This window comes from Podarcis erhardii, assembly GCF_964252035.2.
Source record: "Podarcis erhardii genome assembly, chromosome: 6".
Lineage (NCBI taxonomy): Eukaryota > Metazoa > Chordata > Lepidosauria > Squamata > Lacertidae > Podarcis > Podarcis erhardii.
In genome coordinates this window covers 94930418-94951643 of record NC_138510.1, presented here as the reverse complement: position 1 = coordinate 94951643, position 21226 = coordinate 94930418, and the positions used below count along the sequence as shown (strand labels likewise).

At 43.1% G+C, this 21226-nt stretch overlaps 1 protein-coding gene across 1 annotated transcript in view; it reads right to left on the bottom strand.

Moving 5' to 3' along the window:
* Positions 1-21226, bottom strand: part of LOC309343527 (sterol O-acyltransferase 1-like) — a 39052-nt gene that overhangs the window by 11834 nt on the left and 5992 nt on the right. The window contains exons 3-8 of the mRNA XM_081865164.1: positions 10224-10282; positions 7367-7512; positions 7207-7266; positions 3356-3463; positions 1691-1973; positions 316-394 (exon numbers count right to left, since the gene is read on the bottom strand). Of these exons, the coding sequence (XP_081721290.1) occupies positions 316-394; positions 1691-1973; positions 3356-3463; positions 7207-7266; positions 7367-7512; positions 10224-10282 (735 nt within the window). The remainder of the gene's footprint in view (positions 1-315; positions 395-1690; positions 1974-3355; positions 3464-7206; positions 7267-7366; positions 7513-10223; positions 10283-21226) is intronic.

Genomic DNA, 21226 nt, shown 5'->3' with positions numbered 1-21226 from the left:
CCCCAGGTTTAACGCCCTACCACTCCAAATAAGCCCCCCATTGTCAGAGCACTTTCCCCTGTTCCACTAAACCCAGGATTCTCTTATTTCCTTTGCAAGATGTGTACTCCTATTCCAATAAGCATTAGAAGACTGACAAGCTGCATGGTATTGGTAATCTTGCAAAACATGGGGAGGCCCATACACACATTCTTCTGAACTAGAACAGGTCTTTGAATTGTCTCCATGTCACAGAACCCAACTCTCAGAACAGGAAGAAGGGAGGGTGCCTTCATCACCACAGCTGTACAATTATTGTAGGAAACAGTCACTCACTTGTCTTCTGTGGCGTAAAGGAAAGTATTCGAGGAGCATTCTCCCTAATGAAAGAGTAGCCTTTCATCAGCAGGCGCACCTAAAGGAGTGGAATAACAGATAAAATGTACTTGACATCTTGCAATTAAGCGAGAGATGGTCCAGAAGGATACCATGGTCAATAGTATAAAAAGCTGCTGAGAGACTGAGTATGATAACCAAGAGTCACCGTTCCCCTGCACCTCTTTTGGTAAAGGTGATCCATCATGTGAAAAGGATCTAGGAGTCTTGGTGGACCACAAGCTTAACATGAGTCAACAGTGTGCGGCAGCAGCAAAAAAAGCTAATGCTATTCTAGGCTTCATCAACAGAAGAATAGTGTCCAGATCAAGAGGAGTAATAATATCGTTCTATTCTGCCTTGGTCAGACCACACCAGGAATACTGTTTCCAATTCTGGGCACCACAATTTAGGAAAGATATTGACAAGCTGGAATGTGTGCAGGAGGGTAACTAAGGTGATCAAAGGTCTAGAAGCCAAGCTGTATGAGGAATGGTTGAAGGAGCTGGGTATATTTAGCCTGGAAAAGAGGAGAGTGAGATGAGGTATGATAGCCATCTTCAAATATCTCAAGGGCTTTCACATGGAAGATGGAGCTAAGCTTGGTTTTTCCCTGCTCTGGAGAGCAGGACTTGAACCAATGTGAACCAATGTGTTCAAGTTACAAGAAAGGAGTTTCGGACTAAACATCAGAAAAATCTTTCTGACAATAAGAGCTACTTGATAGTGGAACGGTCTCCCTTAGGAGGTTGTGCAATCTCTTTCCATGAAGGCTTTAATGCAGACACTGGATTGCCATCTGTCATGGATGCTTTAGCTAAGATTCCTGCATTGCAGGGGGTTGGACTAGATGACCCTCGGGGTCCCGTCCGACTCTACAATTCTCTGAGCAGGGAGACCAAAGCAGATTCAGTCTCAAGCCAGGTCTGCACCCAGAATGCAAGAGGTCGAGAGAATCAGTATCCTCCAAGAAGGCTTCCATTCTCTCTCCTTCATCGTGCTCAAAAAGAGGGTGTTTGCAGCAAGGTATTAGTGGTTTAAACCATCAGCGTATCTGAAAACAGAAGTACCTACTAGACCTTAAGAATTACGGTGAGTTTCTTTTTGCATCTGACCATTTCTAACACCCTCAGGCTCAATCTCTTGGAAAAAATGAAAACTTGTCACCGTTAATATTTCCCCAAGTCAGGCAGAAGCAAAAGTAGAATGTGTACACAAAATTACAGGTTAGCTAAGGACTCCTATCCTGGAATAAAGCAGCATTTTGCTAATTCAAGCTTTGTGAAATGACCTTGAGCTACATCCACAAGAAACTAGCTCTCCACATGAAACTCACCTGCTCAAGTATCACTATGAAAGCAGAGGCTGGTGGTAAATTGTAGGCGACGGCTATGTAAGCTGGTCCCACTCCAAGCCCAAATATCTGGAAGATCATGAAGAGACCCCCAAAGAAAGCGGAGCGGATTGTCTTGTGGGAGGAACCATGGTAGCCCTGGGCCCACAGGAGGAAGAGCCCATAGGGCACAGTCAGGGTGGACAGGAACATGTAAAGCCAAGTGGAAAAAACGACAGATGATTTGCCAAAAGCGTAGACCAGAAGATCAAACTCCAGCACCAACCTTCAAAAGAGATTCAAACAACACAGGAAGATAAAATCATATACTTGGGTTAAAATATATATTCCATCAGGTAAAATCAGAAACAGCTAAGAAATTCTATAATGAAAGTTGAGGTAATTTTAATCTGTTTTAGTATTCTAAGTTTTGTATGTTTTAGAGTATGGTTGTGATTTTTTCATGGTTTTCTTGTTTTATCATTCGTAAACCGCTTTGAGGTTCCTTTTAGAATCAGGCAGTGTATAAATCTTATGAAACAAATACTGAACTTAAGTATACAGCCTTAAGGTTTTATACTGCACAGAACAGTGTAAAGCAAGAAAGCAAACACAGAGATACAGACAGATACAACCCCTACAGAGATTCAGGACACCTTGGATACGCACACACATGTGGGAAAATTGTAGTTATTGTGGCATAGCCTGCAGTCCTTCAGTTAGGGCTCCACATCTTCCAAGACTTTGGATGCAGAACTTGGATTTTAAGTGCTGCTTGATTTTGACCAATGACTCAGAAACTACAACTAATCCAGAGTGCGGCAGCTAGACTGGTGACTGGGAGCGGCCGCCGGGACCATATGACACCGGTCCTAAAGGGGCTTCACTGGCTCCCAGTACGTTTCCGAGAACAATTCAAAGTGTTTGTGCTGACCTTTAAAGCCCTAAATGGCCTCAGCCCAGAATATCTGAAGGATCATCTCTACCCCTATTGTTCAGCCTGGACATTGAGGTCCACCTCCGAGGGTCTTCTGGTGGTTGCCTCACTGCAGGAAGTGAACTCACAGGGAACCAGGCAGAGGGCCTTCTCGGCAGTGGCACCCTCCCTGGGGAACACCCTCCCATCCGCAGTCATGAGATAAAGAACTATACAACTTTTAGAAGAAACCTGAAGGCCACCCTGTATCAGGAAGGTTTTAATGTTTGCTGTTTTCCTATATGCTGCAATCCACTCAGAGTGGCTGGGGAAACTCAGGCAGATGGGTAAGGTATTATCATCATCTGAATGCCTGATGGGTTTCTTCAAATAAAACACTGAGGCTTATATTCAATGCAACTCTAAATAAGCAGCCCATCACCGCAAGGATTCCCTCTTGTGCAACAGGACTCTCTCCACCCCCTCCACTTGCCTATACCCAAACAAAGTAATACATTTTCATTGGTTCAAATATTAAATGTGCAATGAGATTAAGGGCCACTATCTGAACGATAAACTTGGTCATTTGATTGCCCTTCTTACCCATTGCTGTCTTTTTATTTGTATATATTGCTTGTTTTATGTTGCTATGGCCGTTGGCTAATGCGAATAAAGTTTATCCTATCTATTAAATGTCTCCAGTCCAACACACAGAAAACAAACTCCAACTGATCCCTTCAATATTTTCCTACCTTCCTTCATCAATAAAGTCTACTATGAGGGTGCTGAGAATGAACAAGATGAGGAGAGCGATGAACATGTGATATATGGTCCGGATGTGTTCCACTTCAAATAGCTCACTGAGAGGAAAAATATATGAAATACATTAGAACATTTCACTTTGACAACAAACACCCCTCAATCCAGATACAAGTCCAGGGCTTCCAGTGGTTAAATTTAGGAGTTGAAAGTTTTTCCACCTTCAAATGTAATGTGGGAGCACTCTCAGTGTACAATTTCTTTGAATATTTTCTACAAAATCCATCTGTCAACATACATAGGACCATCACCACTTTTTTTGGGGGGGGGACCGTGGGAAGAAGTGCTGCTGTATAGGACAAAGAGATTCTAGAATTGTTTCGAACCAGCAGGCTGAACGCTTTGGTTCCCCAACCCCCATGGGCCATTCTGACAGGTGGGGAGGGAAGCATTCAACTCTGAATCATCTGCCATAACCAGGACATCAGGGCAAGTCTTTTCCCTTGCCCTTACAGTTTGAAATCAAAACTGGGACAAGGCATTGCAGGCACCAATGGTCAACTGTGCCAGCAAACCCAGTTTCCTGTGCCTGCGTGTTTTGAAATCAAACCACGTAAGCAAAGGCACAGGGCTTCGTAGGCACTGCCAATCAGCTGACAGGTGGTGCCAGCAAACCTGCTTTCAGTAGGGAACTACATCTTTACCTGTCCCACAGGTCGACCTTTTTTGGGGAAGGTGGCCTTGCAGGTCAAATTAGGATGCCAGAGCTCCACAGAGCTGCTCTAGACCTCATTTCACACAGACATTCTGCCATTTTGCACCGGCTGAAGCCTTTTGTAATCCCCACTCCATGCTATGTAAATATTAGGGTCTCAGAGGTTTACAGTGCTTTTTATTCATTTATTATTAAATTGATCTCCCATCCTGCCTCCAAAGGAGCCCTAGAGAACACAGGACTGTATCATATCCAGGGCTGAACCTACATCGGCCAAGGTACCATTACATCATGGGTTCTCCTAGGCCAGGGGTCTGCAACCTTTAAGACAAAAAGAGCCACTTGGACCCGTTTCCGAAGGAAAAAGAACTGGGAGCCGCAAAACTCGTCATTATAAAAATAACTTTTTTGTCACTTTTTTATTATTTCTTTGTTTGACCCCTCAGAATTACTCCTCCTCATAGAAATAAACGTTAAATTAACAAGTTACCTTTTTGTGTGTGTGTGTGTTCTTCACTCCCCTTCAAAACAGTGACCAGCGTACATGCCCCCTTTCAATACAGTGACCAGCGTACATGCCCCTTACAATCTGGTGGGCGGGTGGGCGGGCAGGAAGGTGACGTCGGGACGGTGCGTGACTAACGCACGCACCGCCCCCATGCGACGTCACAGCCAGTACAGCGCCCGCCACAGTGGGGAGTGTCGGGGCGCACAATGCGCCTCCTCCCCTCGCTAGTATCCGCCCCGGAGCTGTGGCAAAGGTGTAAAAGAGCCACATGCGGCTCCGGAGCCGCGGGTTGCCGACCCCTGTCCTAGGCAGTATATAAAAGAAGTGAGAAACCTATATTGTTGGTTGATGGTTCCACATTACATCCACCAAAGTAACTAGGATCATGACAAGCCTTGTCTTGAGGAACACTTTGCAGGAGAGACAGAAAATCTAAGTGGCACACAGGCACACACCCCTTATTTGTGGAGTACAACCCACTGGGAAATTCTCCTGCTCAGCTGAATGGAAGCTGCACAAGAGCAGTTCTTCCACAGCCTCTAATGTGGGGCTTGCACAGGATAACTTCCAATTGATTTATGCCCCATGGGTCACAAGAAGCTGTCTCCCACTGTGTTGCCCTTGTCTCACATCCCAGAGGATAGGGAGTTTTGGTTCAGCAGTTGCTCATACAATTATTCTCTATATTTAGCAAAAGGGAATTTGGAAAATGAAATAATTAAACAGGAAGTCAAGAAGAACTTAACAATTTCCCAAATGGGAGCTGCATGTTTACAGCTTGCAAAACATTTTTAAAAGTCCCCAATACTGTTTTCGTATTTTATGTGGAACACTATGCCTGTGTGAAAATGACACAGGTTAACACTAAATCCACTGCATTTTATACAAAGATTCACAACCTTCACCTAAAGTAAGCGTAGAAAACATGGTGCCCTCCACACTACAATTCCCATCATCCCTGACCACTGGCTATGCTGTCTGGGGCTGATGGGAGATGCAGTCCAGCATCATCTAGACCAGGCTTCCTCAACCTCGGCCCTCCAGATGTTTTGAGACTACAATTCCCATCATCCCTGACCACTGGTCCTGCTAGCTAGGGATCATGGGACTTGTAGGCCAAAAAACATCTGGAGGGCCGAGGTTGAGGAAGCCTAATCTAGAGGGCACCATATTGGCTGCCCCTGACTTAAAGAATGGTGACTTGGAGTTTTACTGACATATTGGGGGTGAAGGAAATAAAATTTAAACTGCAAAATACATTCTGGATTAACATGGCGAAGTCTGGTTTTGCAGCAAGAATCTGTTTGTATTTTCCATATTTTATTAACAAGAAAGAAAGAAAGAAAGAAAGAAAGAGGCCCAAATGAACGGCCGGCAGAAACAACAGTTTTGGATCAGGAAAGCCCAAACAATTGCCAGTACAGTCATACCTTGATTCTCGAACAGAATGCGTTCTGGGAGTTCGTTCGACTCCTGGAACCAGTTGAAAACCAAGGCACAGGTTCTGATTGACTGCAGGAGCGTCCTGCACCCAGTCGGAAGCCGTGCCAGACGTTCAGCTACCAAAAAATGTTCGAAAACCGGAATACTCACTTCCGGGTTTCGATTGTTTGGGAGCCAATTTGTTTGGGAGCCAAGGCATTTGAGATCCAACGTATGACTGTATTGGAAATTTTGTTCCCAAATCAACAAAATATCTTGGTAGGCATCTTCTGGAACAAAACAACAACCTGACAGGACCTTCAACTGAGCCAAGTAAAACAACCAATAACGTTCTTATCTACCAGAGTTGGAACAAGGCACATCTTAATGCTCATCTAGACCTTGAGCATTTGTGCTGCAGGACTGTGTCCCTGAAATGTGATGGATTTCAAGAATGGAGGGGGAACTGGCATTCTGCTCCCAAGGAAAACAGACAAAACTGAAGTGCTTTTCAGCAACAATTCTAGCAGACTGCTTTGCTTAGAGCTGGAGTTCCAAGTATGGATAGTTCTAACTAGTATCTGCTCTTCCTCCCAGACTCCTCAAGCAGTAGTACCAAAGTTTAATGTTACATATTTGCATTTGCATATAAAGCTCTTGCTACACCTTGGAAGAGGAACTCAGGGGCAGATGGCCTCCAGAAGGTCCTGGGTCCAGCCTTCAGCTTAAAAGGATCAGGTAAATTGCCGTGGGAAAGGCCAGTGTAATAAGCATTGGAAAGCGACTGCCAGTCAGAGTAGATAATTATGGGCTAGATGGACAGACCAGCCTGGTTCTATTAGGACACCTGTTTGCTCATTGTGAAGCCCTTACTACTAGATAGGCACAAACTTTACTGGAGAACCAGACCACCCATGAGGAGGCTGGATTGCTTAGCAATAGACACTTCTGGTCTGTAGATCAGTTTCTACAGAACAGAACAGCCATATCCATGTGAGAATCTGGGATGTGCAATAGCCAATTGACTGGAGCACTTACAAAGATTAGGAATACCTGCTATCAGTCTACACAGTGTAAAAATGAATGGGATCCCCTGGGAGGAAGAAGCAAGATATGGAGATAAGCCACCCACTGGATGAAGGGAATTTTAACTTTAGCAAGGGCACTAGTGAAATTTACAATCTCATTAACATACTCACTCCAAGACAGACTTTCTAGCAACAAAAACTTTTCCATGTTCTGGAGGTGCTCTTGATCCTCTGTGAAAAGAACAAATATTTAGCAGAGTAGTTTTTTTAAAAAAAGAAAGAGAAATCAACAAATTGACTCTGCTTCAGGCTCAGCCAAGAACCAACATACTTGCTTTTGAAGCCACCGTCTTTCTCTGAGCACACGGCTGGGAAGGCAGAGGGCGAAGACTCAAGCTGCACGGACTTTGCAATCAAGCCATTCACGAATTCTGTAAAGTGGCTGTCGATCCGCTGCATGAAAGCTGGCTTCATTTGCTGATAAAATTTGAAGGAGGGAAGGAATAGAAAAGAGAACACCTTAAGTATACAGTGGGACCTCGGGTTACATACGCTTCAGGTTACACTCTCCGCTAACCCAGAAATAGTGCTTCAGGTTAAGAACTTTGCTTCAGGATAAGAACAGAAATCGGGCTCTGGCGCGCGGCAGCAGCAGGAGGCCCCATTAGCTAAAGTGGTGCTTCAGGTTAAGAACAGTTTCAGGTTAAGAACAGACCTCCAGAACGAATTAAGTACTTAACCTGAGGTACCATTGTAATTGTTAAGTATTGCCTGGAATTTGCCTGCCAAAATGGCATGTTACTCTTTACCCTCAAATGCAAGGCTGACTTCCTAACACCATGCTAACAACAAATCATGAACGTGTCTCATTTCCTGACAACTGACGATATATTCTTGGACCCCAGTAAAAGTCACAGCCAGTGGGGACAATGGTCAGCGCTGATAGGACTTCCCAGTCCAGCAACATCTGGTTCCCCATTCCTGGTTTAAGCCACCTATCAGCAGCTCCCCATGAATGAGGAAGTAAAGTAGGCAACTGCAGGGCCTTTCTAAGAAAATCATAGTTAGCCCAGCTGCCTCCCATCTGGCTTACACTCAACATATCTGACAGAAATCTGACCAGAAAACTGACTTGTTCTGCAGGAGCTTTTTGTTTTGTTTTTGTTATACTAGTCAAATAGCAACCGTATGCAAAACACGTTCTATTAGTCTATTAAATTTAAGGAAAGCTGACAAGTCCAAGAAGAGGATATAAGAAGCCACCATGATCACCCACAAAATGCTCAGTTCTGGTTAACTCCCCACCATACACACAAATATTCTTTTAAAAGGAACAGCTAACAGTTTAATGAAGATGCTTCAGAGGTGGCGCCCTGGCCAGCAGAACCCAACAAAAAGGTCTCCCGCAACTATTCCCATTGGAGGGAAGAATGTCTAAAGAAATTAAACAGGGAAACACATTTCACTTAGGATTTCCCCTGCATTTTTAGAAGTTTGGCACTAAGATTGCTTTGATGTGGTATTTTATTTGGGCGGCAGGGGCAAGGGCAGCAACAGCAGAGAGGAATACTCTTGTACTTCCAGAGTTATTAAAAAACCAGAAGCTGTGATGGCTGACATTAAGCAAGAAGAACAAACAAGTGTGATAGGAAGTTTTCGGGCTGCTTTACTCAGCGCAGGGTGTTCACAAAGCACTGAGTGTTTTGTTTGTTTGATTGATCTGCCATTGCCGCTCCACACAGTCAACAAAGAATGATGCCAAGAGAGAGTGAAAAATAAACAAAGAGAAAGAACCAAGAGAAGGGAAAGCAAGCTACAGGGTTTCTGCTGCACAGGGCAAACAGCACCTGAGCAACAACAGAGTTCTTGCTTTCAATGTAGCCCTGGGAATTTGCCTTGGGAATGAGGTCACCTGCTGTTATCCATTCACATATTGCAGACACAGCCCCCAAAAGAAAGGACTGTGTGCACTTTGCGGCTCCTTTTCCCTGAGGCAGTTGACATGCTGGCAAGACCTGTTGGGCTTCACTGCTGCCCCACCTGAAACTAGGAAGATGTATCCTGCTCTCCTCTATCTGCTCACTACCAGGAAAAAGCCGGTAGGTGGATAAGCCGATTCCCAGGGAAGCTTCTTCACCATCTTCCCACTATTTAATTCCTGATAAGTTCAAAGACTCAAAAGGGTACCCAGCAATAGTTCCAGAGCCACATGTGAATCCTCCCTACAGTCCAAAGCAGTAGCATGCCGGAACAGCCTAACCCCACAGTCTTCCAGTCCCAGTTGACCAAAACATGGATATGCAGCTCTTGTGGCTCTAGCTGCACTAAAATATGAGCAGCAATGCTTTGGCTAGTGATGGATAGCCAGTCTGTGAGACTTTCTTCTTCTTAAAATAAAAGACTTTTATTTTTCACATACAACAGCAAATATCTGAGAACTTATCTGCTTTCTCATGCACTCAGAATTCTCTTTTGTCCTGCTTTTTCTTTTAATGCATTTAAACACACATTTCACAAGATTTCTAAATGCATTTTGATATGCTTTCTTAGCGAAGAGCTGGAATATTTGAGAAAGGTGGAAGTGGGTGAATGGTTTAAGTTTCAATCTGGCCAGGAGGTGCAGATCAGGTTGTTATTGTTGGCATCCATCTGTCTCAAGAGACAATGGAGTGTGCCTCCGGGGATCAAACCAAATCAGGTTATTCATACTGGAATTCACAAAGAATGAATTCCTTAAGCATCCCACTTGCTAACAGACTAGAGGAGGAAAGCAGCCTAGCCACCACCTGTGCCCTACAACAGCAGCTGAAGGTTTCTACGGCATCAGAGAAAAGCATGAACATTTGAAGGGTTGGGGATAATAGAAGTACAAAGGACTGCAATGGTTCAAATAAAATAAAATGTCAGAAGCCCTAGTTTAGATTTTCTGAGGAAGCATGATTAGATAGTTTAAAAGAGCTCACAGGAAAGTGAGCATTGTTTACGATTTTTGCATTTGAGGAAATCTTTCAGCAGTCCCAGACTCAGTGACTCCCAATTTACAGGATTTAGGATTTCTAACAGTCCCATAATATGCATAGATCTGTCACAGATGGGAGGTTTGTGGTTTTTTTTTTTTGTTTTTTTTTTTTGCTATCTAGGGATTCCTCCTTGTCAACTCATATTAACTACAATTCAGACAGGTTTACCTCAGCCTCCACCAAAAGTTGCATCTTTCGAGTGACCAAATGGTCAATGTCAACACGACCTAAGAGAAAAAAAACCAAATTGTTATTGTAATGTAAATGATAAAGACAATAAATACTGGGTATAAGTTTTCCACAAGTATGAAAGGCAAAACAGGAAAAGTATGCAAACTGGAAATTTAAAGTACCGTATATACTCGAGTATAAGCCGATATTTTCAGCACATTTTTATGCTGAAAAAGCCCCCCTCGGCTTATACTCGAGTGAGGCGGGTGGCGGCGAAGGGACGAGCAGCCCGAAAGGAGCCCTTTCGGGCTGCTTGTTCTTCCTCCACCACTGCCACCGCCACCAGGTTTGTGGTGTGGCGAACAGGCTTATACTCAAGTCAATAAGCTTTTCTCAGTTTTTTGTGCTAAAATTAAGTGCCTCTGCTGCTAAAATGGAATACACAGGATGAAACGGTTAAATCAGCTATGATTAAGTGGGCACAGGATATTGGTCATGATATTATGTTTGCTGACTGGGAGCAGTTATGGACCACAGGTATTAAATTTACGGCATGCAGTGCCCTGAAAGAGAACATAATGAAAATGATCTATAGGTGGTACATGACTCCAGTCAAGCTTGCAAAGATATATCATCTGCCCAATAACAATTGTTGGAAGTGCAATGAATGTGAAGGAACCTTTTATCACCTTTGGTGGACCTGCCCAAAGATTAAGGCCTACTGGGAAATGATCTATAATGAAATTAAGAAAATCCTTAAGTGGACATTTGTAAAGAAACCGGAGGCTTTTCTCCTGGGCATGGTCGGCCAATTGGTACCAAAGAAAGATAGGACCTTTTTTATGTATGCAACAACAGCAGCAAGAATCCTTTTGGCGAAGTATTGGAAGACTAAAGAATTACCTACTCTGGAAGAATGGCAGACCAAGGTGACTGAATTTATGGGATTGGCAGAGATGACCGGCAGAATTCGTGACCAGAAGAAAGAGACAGTGGAGGAGGACTGGAAAAAATTTAAAATCTATCTTAAAAATTGTTGTAAAATTTCGGAATGTTAAGATGTCAAGGGATTGGATACAAAGAATTACAGCTATAAATTGAAATTTATAAAATAGAATTTTTTTAAAGAGAATTAAATATAAAAATGGGATGAAGAATTGCTAAAAATTTTTAAAATATGGATGCAGGGAAGGGGAGGTTTGGGGAAGTCGTGTTATGTTTATTTGTTTTTTGTTTATGTTGTAAAATCAATAAAAATTATTTAAAAAAAAAAAAATAAAATTAAGTGCCTCGGCTTATATTCGGGTTGGCTTATACTCGAGTATATACGGTATTTTAAAATCAGTGCTGCAAGTAAGTCCACAAAAGTTACTAGCCCCCAAAACATTCACTTATTCACCTGCCCAGATGTACCTGTATTAGTTGTCCGCTACTGACCAAAAGAGGGACGCGGGTGGCGCTGTGGGTAAAAGCCTCAGCGCCTAGGGCTTGCCGATCGAAAGGTCGGCGGTTCAAATCCCCGCAGCGGGGTGCGCTCCCGCTGCTCGGTCCCAGCGCCTGCCAACCTAGCAGTTCGAAAGCACCCCCGGGTGCAAGTAGATAAATAGGGACCGCTTACTGGCGGGAAGGTAAACGGCGTTTCCGTGTGCTGCGCTGGCTCGCCAAATGCAGCTTTCTCACGCTGAGTGAGATGGGCGCACCAACCCCAGAGTCTGTCAAGACTGGCCCGTACGGGCAGGGGTACCTTTACCTTTACCTTTACTGACCAAAAGGAAACATGTACAACCTATTCCAATTTCCAAGGATTCCCTTCCTGGAGTGCATTAAAACTGCAGTTAATTGCGGCAGATCATTTAAACATATCTACCCAAATACTAAAAAAACCCAGGAGGTGCTAGGGAGAAGGTTTCTAGTTTGGCCACCTGCCAGACATCTGTAGGATTCAACCATCCATGCACCGCTTGCCCCCTGCAACATCAAGTGGTACAGCCCAGGCACCAGTTCACTAGCCAAGTGAGAGCAAGACGGCAGAGACGGTGCACACACGACATTCAACTGTGACAAAACGAGTGTACAATGCATAGAAATAAGTTTTTCTGAAAACAGACACAAAATTGTTTCTGCAGAATTGCAGTTAGATGGTTCTTCTTGACATTCCTCTCATTAAAAAAAGCATTCAGAAAGGTATGCCTACGCTTTTATCATAAAATGGCCCGGGGTAGGAAAATCTTTAAATTCAAGACCGAAAAATAAAGAGAACATTACATGCACTCAGAACAAAGGAGGAGAGTTATGTAAATACATGGTTTTATTTTCAAATTGACAGACCACAATCAGGGCCATCGCTCAGCCTCCCAAAAGTCCTGCTCCCTGGAGACAGGGTCTGAGCTTTTAAACAGGACTGAGCTTACAATGTTGAGTGCTGTGAGGAAAGCAAACAGGAGCAGCTTGAAAACACAATTTGCCAGCTATGCAAAATTCATAATAACTCAATTCATCATTTGAGTTCTCAGCTATGGTTAGAATCCAGTGGTCATCGATACGACAACCCTAAGTGCACGAGTCAGCAGAGGCCATCCCAGGCACCCACAATATTACACACCCACAACCCACACACCGAAACCTGGCTTGAAAGCAGCATTTTTTCCTATCACAAATGATAAAATAGTTTGCAAGATGTGCTTTGTCGTACAAGACAAAGATAGTTTACAATATGTTCTTTGTCGTAGGGTGTGAAAACACAATTTGCCAGCTATGCAAATTCATAATAACTGAATCATTTGTCATTTGGGTTCTAAGCTATGGTTAGAATCCCGTGGTCATCGATATGACAACCCTAAGTGCACGAGTCAGCAGAGACCATCCCAGGCACCCACAGTATCACACCCACAACCCACACACTGAAACTTGGCTTGAAAGCAGCATTTTTTCCTATCACAAACGATAAAATAGTTTACAAGGTGTGCTTTGTCGTAGATTGTGAACAATTAATTCACTTTACAGATGTGCCAACAGATCCAAACAGATTGGAAAGCCAAAATACATGGTATAGGTACAATCTATTCAGAACAAAAGGCTAAATTAATTGTCAACAATGTGGTGACGGAAGAATTTAAGATAGAGAAAGGAACACGACAAGGTTGCCCAATCTCTCCTTTGCTTTTTATATCGGTCCTGGAGGTCCTTTTAAATATGATTAGAAGGGATCCATTGGTTAAAGGTATACAAGTCGGAGCTAAACAGTACAAATTGAAAGCATTTGCCGATGTTCTGGTATTGACATTACAGGAGCCAGAATCTAGTACCAAAAGAGTATTGGAACTGATTCAAGAATTTGGTCAGGTAGCGGGATTTAAGTTGAATAAGATAAAAACTAAGGTTTTAGAGAAAAATCTAACAGTGATTGAGAGAGAGAGGTTTCAGGAGGAGACAGGATTAACACTGGTTAAGAAAGTGAAATACCTAGGGGTTAATGTGACTGCCAAGAATGTGAATTTATTTAAAGACAATTATGAAAAATGCTGGATGGAAGTGAAAAAGGATTTAGAAACATGGTCAAATTTGAAGTTATCATTGCTAGGCCGAATTGCTGTGATAAAAATGAATGTATTGCCAAGGATGTTGTTTTTGTTTCAAACATTGCAAATTATAGACAAGATGGATTGTTTTAAGAAGTGGCAGAGAGATATTTCTAGATTTGTCTGGCAGGGCAAGAAGCCTCGAATAAAATTCAAGATATTAACTGATGCTAAAGAAAGAGGTGGATTTGCCCTGCCAGACCTTAATCAGCCGCATTTTGTTGGCTGAGAGAATGGCTGCTTCTTGAAAACACTGACATTCTGGATTTAGAAGGTTTTAATATATATATATATATATATATATTTTAGGGACGCGGGTGGCGCTGTGGGTAAAAGCTTCAGCGCCTAGGGCTTGCCGATCAAAAGGTCAGCGGTTCGAATCCCCGCGGCGGGGTGCGCTCCCGCTGCTCGGTCCCGGCGCCTACCAACCTAGCAGTTCGAAAGCACCCCCGGGTGCAAGTAGATAAATAGGGACCGCTTACTGGCGGGAAGGTAAACGGCGTTTCCGTGTGCTGCGCTGGCTCGCCAAATGCAGCTTTGTCACACTGGCCACGTGACCCGGAAGTGTCTCCGGACAGCACTGGCCCCCGGCCTCTTGAGTGAGATGGGCGCACCAACCCCAGAGTCTGTCAAGACTGGCCCGTACGGGCAGGGGTACCTTTACCTTTACCTTAATAATGTATTTGGGTGGCATGCATATTTGTGGTATGATAAGGTCAAAGGACATAAAGCGTTTAAAAACCATATTGTTAGGAAAGCAATGTTTAATGTCTGGATAAGATATAAGGACTTGCTTGAAAACAAAACTCCAAGGTGGCTGTCACCAATGGAAGCGAAAAAGCTCAATATGGAGGCCAAATGGCCGAAATATTGGGAAATCTTGGAAGAAGAGGGAGATAGATTAAAACTGCAGAGTTTTGAAAAACTAAAAAACAAAGTGCGAGATTGGCTTCATTATTACCAAATAATGGAGGCTTACAATTTGGACAAGAAAATTGGCTTCCAGGTGGAAAAATCAAAATTGGAAACAGAATTGTTAGATCTCAAAATCAAGAACTTGTCAAGAATGTATAACTTGCTGTTGAAATGGAACACTCAGGATGAAACAGTGAAATCTGCTATGATTAAATGGGCACAAGATGTTGGACATAACATTATGATGGCTGACTGGGAACAGTTATGGACCACAGGTATGAAGTTCACGGCATGCAATGCCTTAAGAGAGAATATAATGAAAATGATCTACAGGTGGTACATGACACCAGTCAAGCTTGCAAAAAATTATCATTTGCCTGATAATAAATGCTGGAAATGTAAAGAGACGGAAGGTACATTCTTTCACCTTTAGTGGACATGCCCAAAGATTAAGACTTTCTGGGAGATGATCTATAATGAAATGAAAAAGGTATTTAAATATACCTTCCTGAAGAAACCATAGGCCTTTCTCCTGGGCATGGACGGCCAATTGGTGCCTAAGAAGGATAGAACTTTCTTTATGTATGCTACAACAGCAGCAAGAATACTTATTGCAAAGTACTGGAAGACACAAGATCTACCCACCCGGGAAGAATGGCAGATGAAGGTGATGGACTACATGGAACTGGCGGAAATGACTGGCAGAATCCGAGACCAGGGAGAAGAGTCGGTGGAAGAAGATTGGAAGAAATTTAAAGTTTACTTACAGAAACATTGTAAAATTAAGGAATGTTAGAAGGATGCTGGAATGAAGTTATGTGGTTTTAGCAGAAATGTTATAAAGGATTAAGTAAAAACAGATTGTTAATTGGTGAAAGAAGAGAATGTAAAATTACAGTATATTAAGATAAATTATTAGGATAAAAACAAAGATGGAAAGGATTTGCTGAAATATCTAACTGAACTAGAATACAAAAAAGGGAGGTGTGAGGAGGTCAAGGAAACAAGCAAATGAAAGATAAGTTATGGGAAGGTTTGATTTGTTTTTTAATTGTTTGTATTTTTCTGTTTTTTTCCTCTTTTTTGTTTGTTTTTACTTATTGTGATGTATTGTCTTGGGGTTTTTTTTGCTTAATTTGATGTTTTTTTTTTCCTCTTTTCCTTTTGTAACCTTTAAAGCTTGAATAAATATTATTTTTTTAAAAAAGGAAAGCCAAAATACATGTATTGGGTTGTAACAAAGTTTTACTCATAGTAGTCCCACTGGACATGGTAAACACTGGAAACAATCCATTATTTAAGAACTGAGGAAGAATTCGTATTTATTATACTTTAGGACTTTTGTTCATTTGCAGATTCAAAATAAATCCACTGATAAAATCTTATAATTAATAAGATAAGATTTCTGCAGTTACTCATCATTGCATCTACACCAGGGATTGGCAACCTAAGGTCCGCAGGCTGGATAAGGCCCGAGAGACTCGTTTATCCGGCCCATGGTGACCCCCGCCGCCCTGCCCGCTCTTACCGGCGTGGCGTGGGGACCCACTTCTGGGTCAGAGGAGCACCAGAAATAGCATGTGTGTATGCGCATGGGCCTCCTCTGAACCGGATGTGCACTGGAAATAGGCTTGGAGTGCCTGTACGCATGCGCAAATGCTATTTCCGGTGCACATCTGGGTTGGAGGAGGCCCGTGCGCATGCGCACAAGCCATTTCTGGTGCTCCTCTGACCCAAAAGTGTGCAGGAACTAGCATGTGCGACCGCGTACGGGCGTGCGCTCCCCTGCCCTCCGCATGATCATCGCTGGGGACACCGGCCCGAGGCAAGGAAAGGTTGCCTGATCTACACCAGCAACTCAGAGAGTACATATAGAATGGGCTTTTGTACCAGGTCAGCATTAATATGTGCTACATGTCGTGTATATATAATTAAAAACTCTGTAATGCAAGACTGCATAGTCAACCTATTGCCAAACTTGGATGGAACCACAGGACAGAAAGTTGAATTGACTAATGTTCTTCCAGATTTGTCAGAAATGAGTCACTAAACCAGTGTGACAAACTGCAGAACTCATGGTCTATTTTATTATTACATCATCACAAGAAGAAACTCTTGACCTTTCTATCAGTTTAGTGGGCACATGTTGAATTAAATTCCAGCCCAAAGTAGTGAAGGGAACATTCATATTACTAAAGGATATATAAAGATCCCTTTTATTAATGAATTTCCCTTTAGCTTGGTTTTGAGGTGCTCTTAAGTATGAAAGAAGGTGCAGGGAATGACTGTGGTTGTGCTTAAACTGCTGGTTTGGTAAATGAAGAACTTGCTATGTGAATTATTTAGCTTGCTATATGAGACAAAATGGTTCAAATTGGAAACAATATACTTGGATAAACTCAGAATTAAACTGACAAAAAGCAACCAGAACATCCCATCAGTATTTCTTGTTAGTTATGAAGTTTAAATCATTATAGCAAGGTTATTATTCCAGGTCACATGACAACTCTTTTCTTTACTTGAGTTAAAAAAAGGGGTGAGCCTTTGACGTGAATATACCCATTTAAGTGTTCACACCAGCAACAACTACTCCCAGCTTGGGAAAGCAATTGACCCCATGTTGCGCTGCAATCTGCTTATCTGCACCCCCTCCCCAACTTCCTTAAATTCCTTCCCACAAGAGACTGGAGCTGTTGTAGCTGATGCTTTCTCAGGCACAATACTCTCCCTGCAGAAATTCAACAAGTCAAACTTTGCCTGGTGTGAAAATACAGTGGTGCCTCGCAAGACGAAATTAATCCGTTCCATGAGGCTCTTCGTATAGCGGTTTTTTCGTCTTGCGAAGCAAGACCATTGACAGCTTAGCGGATTAGCGCTATTAGCGGTTTAGCGGCTTTTAGCGGATCAGCTGTTAAGCAGCTTTTAGCGGATCAGCTGATAAGCGGCTTAGCGGCTTAGGAAAAGGGGGGAAAGGGGGAAAAAACCCGCAGGAACTCGCAATACATTTTCGTCTTGCGAAGCAAGCCCAGAGGGAAATTCGTTTTGCGAAGCGCCTCCAAAACGGAAAACCCTTTCATCTAGCGGGTTTTCCGTCTTGCAAGGCGTTCGTCTTGCGGGGCACCACTGTACATTTCTGGAGGAACCTTACATTTTATTTGTTTGACATCTTATTACTTGTGTTTCACCCCTAACCTATTTTTTCAGGTCTCCACCCCACCCAGAGTGGGACATAAGTTGGAATATGACATAAAGCACATGCAAATTGGTGTCCTCTTTTGCGAATGGGGTGGTGGGTCCAACCCATATACAGTCTACTGAGCCCAGACAAGAGAGTACACCTGACAGAGGGACACAGCTCAGTCCACTGGAAGAGCACATGTGTTGCATGCAGAAAACCCCAGGTTCAAGTTCTGGCATCTCCAGTTGAAAATGATGGGCGGAATTCAACATAGTGCTAAGTAGGGTATGTCTGTGGGGTTTGAGGTTCACTCGTGCAATGACACTTTCCCCTCTCTCTTCCCCATGCATGACCCCTAAACCTGTTCTGAGGAGACTCCCCCAACCCTTCAGAGGAGATTAATGCGTTACGTGACAGGGAAAGGCCGGCTGGGCAAGTGGACCTAATTCTGCACACACAAAGACTTGGTGGAATCCCACCTGTTCACAAAAAGGTGGTCTGAAGAGCAACTGCCTGTCAGAATAAGCAGTACTGGGTCAGATGAACTGCTGGTCCAACTCAGTACAGTGGTACCTCGGGTTACATACGCTTCAGGTTACATACTCCGCTAACCCAGAAATATTACCTCGGGTTAAGTACTTTGCTTCAGGATGAGAACAGAAATTGTGCTCCGGCAGCGCGGCAGCTGCGGGAGGCCCCATTAGCTAAAGTGCTGCTTCAGGTTAAGAACAGTTTCATGTTAAGAACGGACCTCCGGAACGAATTAAGTACTTAACCTGAGGTACCACTGTAGAAGACAGTTTCACACCCAGCTTGAATTTGAGTAAACGTGTTTAGCAATGAATGCCAGTATTCACACCCAGGGGCAAATGTCTGGTACAGTGGTGCCTCGCAAGACGAAATTAATCCGTTCCTTGAGGCTCTTAGTATAGCGGTTTTTTCGTCTTGCGAAGCAAGCCCACTGACAGCTTAGCGGATTAGCACTATTAGCGGTTTAGCGGCTTTTAGCGATCAGCTGATAAGCGGCTTAGCGGCTTAGGAAAAGGGGGGGGAAAGGGGGAAAAACCCGCAGGAACTCGCAAGACATTTTCGTCTTGCCAAGCAAGCCCATAGGGAAATTCGTTTTGCGAAGCGCCTCCAAAACGGAAAACCCTTTCGTCTAGAGGGTTTTCCATCTTGCGAGGCGTTCGTCTTGCGGGGCACCACTGTACCTCTTTCAATAAAAAGTAGAATGCAGATGAGTGAGCTATGGCTTTGTATCTTGGTCAGGTAAAACCAGAACACTAGTGAAAATACCCTACAGTGGTTTCACAGAGCTGAAGCACAGCTAAAAGAGAAACTATTCAGTTAAGGGGGAAAATACAGTGCTAAGGTCAGATTATTAGCACAAGGCAAACGCGCTCAGAGCTGGCTGAGTATCAAGTTGAAAAATTACCTGCAACACACAGCAGTTTCTGAAGGAACATCACATATCTCTCTTCTTTGCCAAAGTGTTTATAGTATAGCCCAAGCATTAAGGAAACTCTGGCTTTAATGAGTTACCTATACTTACCTAGACTTACCTAGACTTTCTCTTGATATGTGATTAGCTGTTTCTGGTCATTTTAACAGCATTTCACTGACGCTCATTTTTAATTGAGGAGTGTATGAAACCTACTTTGGGAGCCCCCACTGCCTGAAAAGCAGGCTAAATATAACATAACGATAAATTGTGACGTATGTAAATAGTAATGACAAGCCACTGAACGGATGGGAAAGGCAGGAGGGAAACGAGAAAGAGAAGTAACTTTCCAAAGAAAAAAACAAATGAGACTGTGTTTAATATTAACCAACTATGTCCTCTTCCTCCTCAGCTTCAATTTCCCCCTGCACATTCATTCTTCTGACATATCATTTGTGTTTGCAAGACTAAGGAATGACCTGGAGTAACCTCCACCTTGGGAAATTACCACGGCCTTGCAAGTCCCGGACTACAAGACAAAGATCCCACATGCTTTCCTCAAGACAGATTAGTCACAGCTGAAATCCAACACTATTTGAGAGAAGGACAAAGGCATTTTCGAAGCCCTTCCAGGAACACATACCCTTGCATATTATCTTTAGTGGTATACCAGCCCAATCCCCAATCAAACTCCAGAAGCAGAACATTCCGTTTCCATGAAGGCTTCTTTCCACCCAAACCCCAAGAAATGACATAAAACGAGATGCGAACCAAGGCAGATTCTTCACATCAGGCTTGGATTTTTAAAAACTCCTTAGACCTTTAAACCGAACCAAAAAAGGTGCTAAATTAAGAACAGGGCCGCTTAATAATTAGTTAGGCCCACTTAGGAATAAGTGGTCAAATAAATAAATAAATAATTGATCAATCAATCCAGGAAAAAAGCCGCTTTTGGCTCACTTCAGACACCACGCCAACCCATGGCTAAGGAAATATAAAGATGGTTTGGCAATTTTGAGATTGACAAACCACAATTAGGGCCATCGCTCAGCCTCCTAAAGGTCCTGCTCCCTGGAGACAGAGTCTGAGCTTTCAAACAGGACTGAGCTTACAGTGTTGAGTGCTGTGAGGAAAGCATACAGGAGCAGCTTGAAAACACAATTTGCCAGCTATGCAAATTCATCATAACTCAATTCATAATTTGAGTTCTCAGCTATGGTTAGAATCCAGTGGTCATCGATATGACAACCCTAAGTGCACGAGTCAGCAGAGGCCATCCCAGGCACCCACAATATTACACACCCACAACCCACACACCGAAACCTGGCTTGAAAGCAGCATTTTTTCCTATCACAAATGATAAAATAGTTTGCAAGATGTGCTTTGTCGTACAAGACAAAGATGGTTTACAAGATGTTCTTTGTTGTAGGGTGTGTGTAGCAACACAACAATCAATCCACTTTACAGATGTGCCAACAGGTCCAGAAAGATTGGAAAACCAAAATACATGTAACAAAGTTTTACTCATAGTAGACCCATTGGACATGGTGAACACTGGAAACAATCCATTATTTAAGAACGGAGGAAGAATTCGTATTTATTATACTTTAGGACTTTTGTTCATTTGCAGATTCAAAATAAATCCACTGATAAATTATTATATTTATTCAGATAGGATTTCTGCAGTTACTGATGAAGAAATCTCATAAATGAATCTACACCAGGGATTGGAACCTAAAGGCCGCGGGCAGGGAAAGGCTGGTTGGGCGAGTGGACCTCATTCTGCGCACACAAAGACTTGGTGGAATCCCACCCGACCACAATAACGTGGCCTGAAGAGCTACTGCCTGTCAGAGTAAGCCGTACTGGGTCAGATGAACTGCTGGTC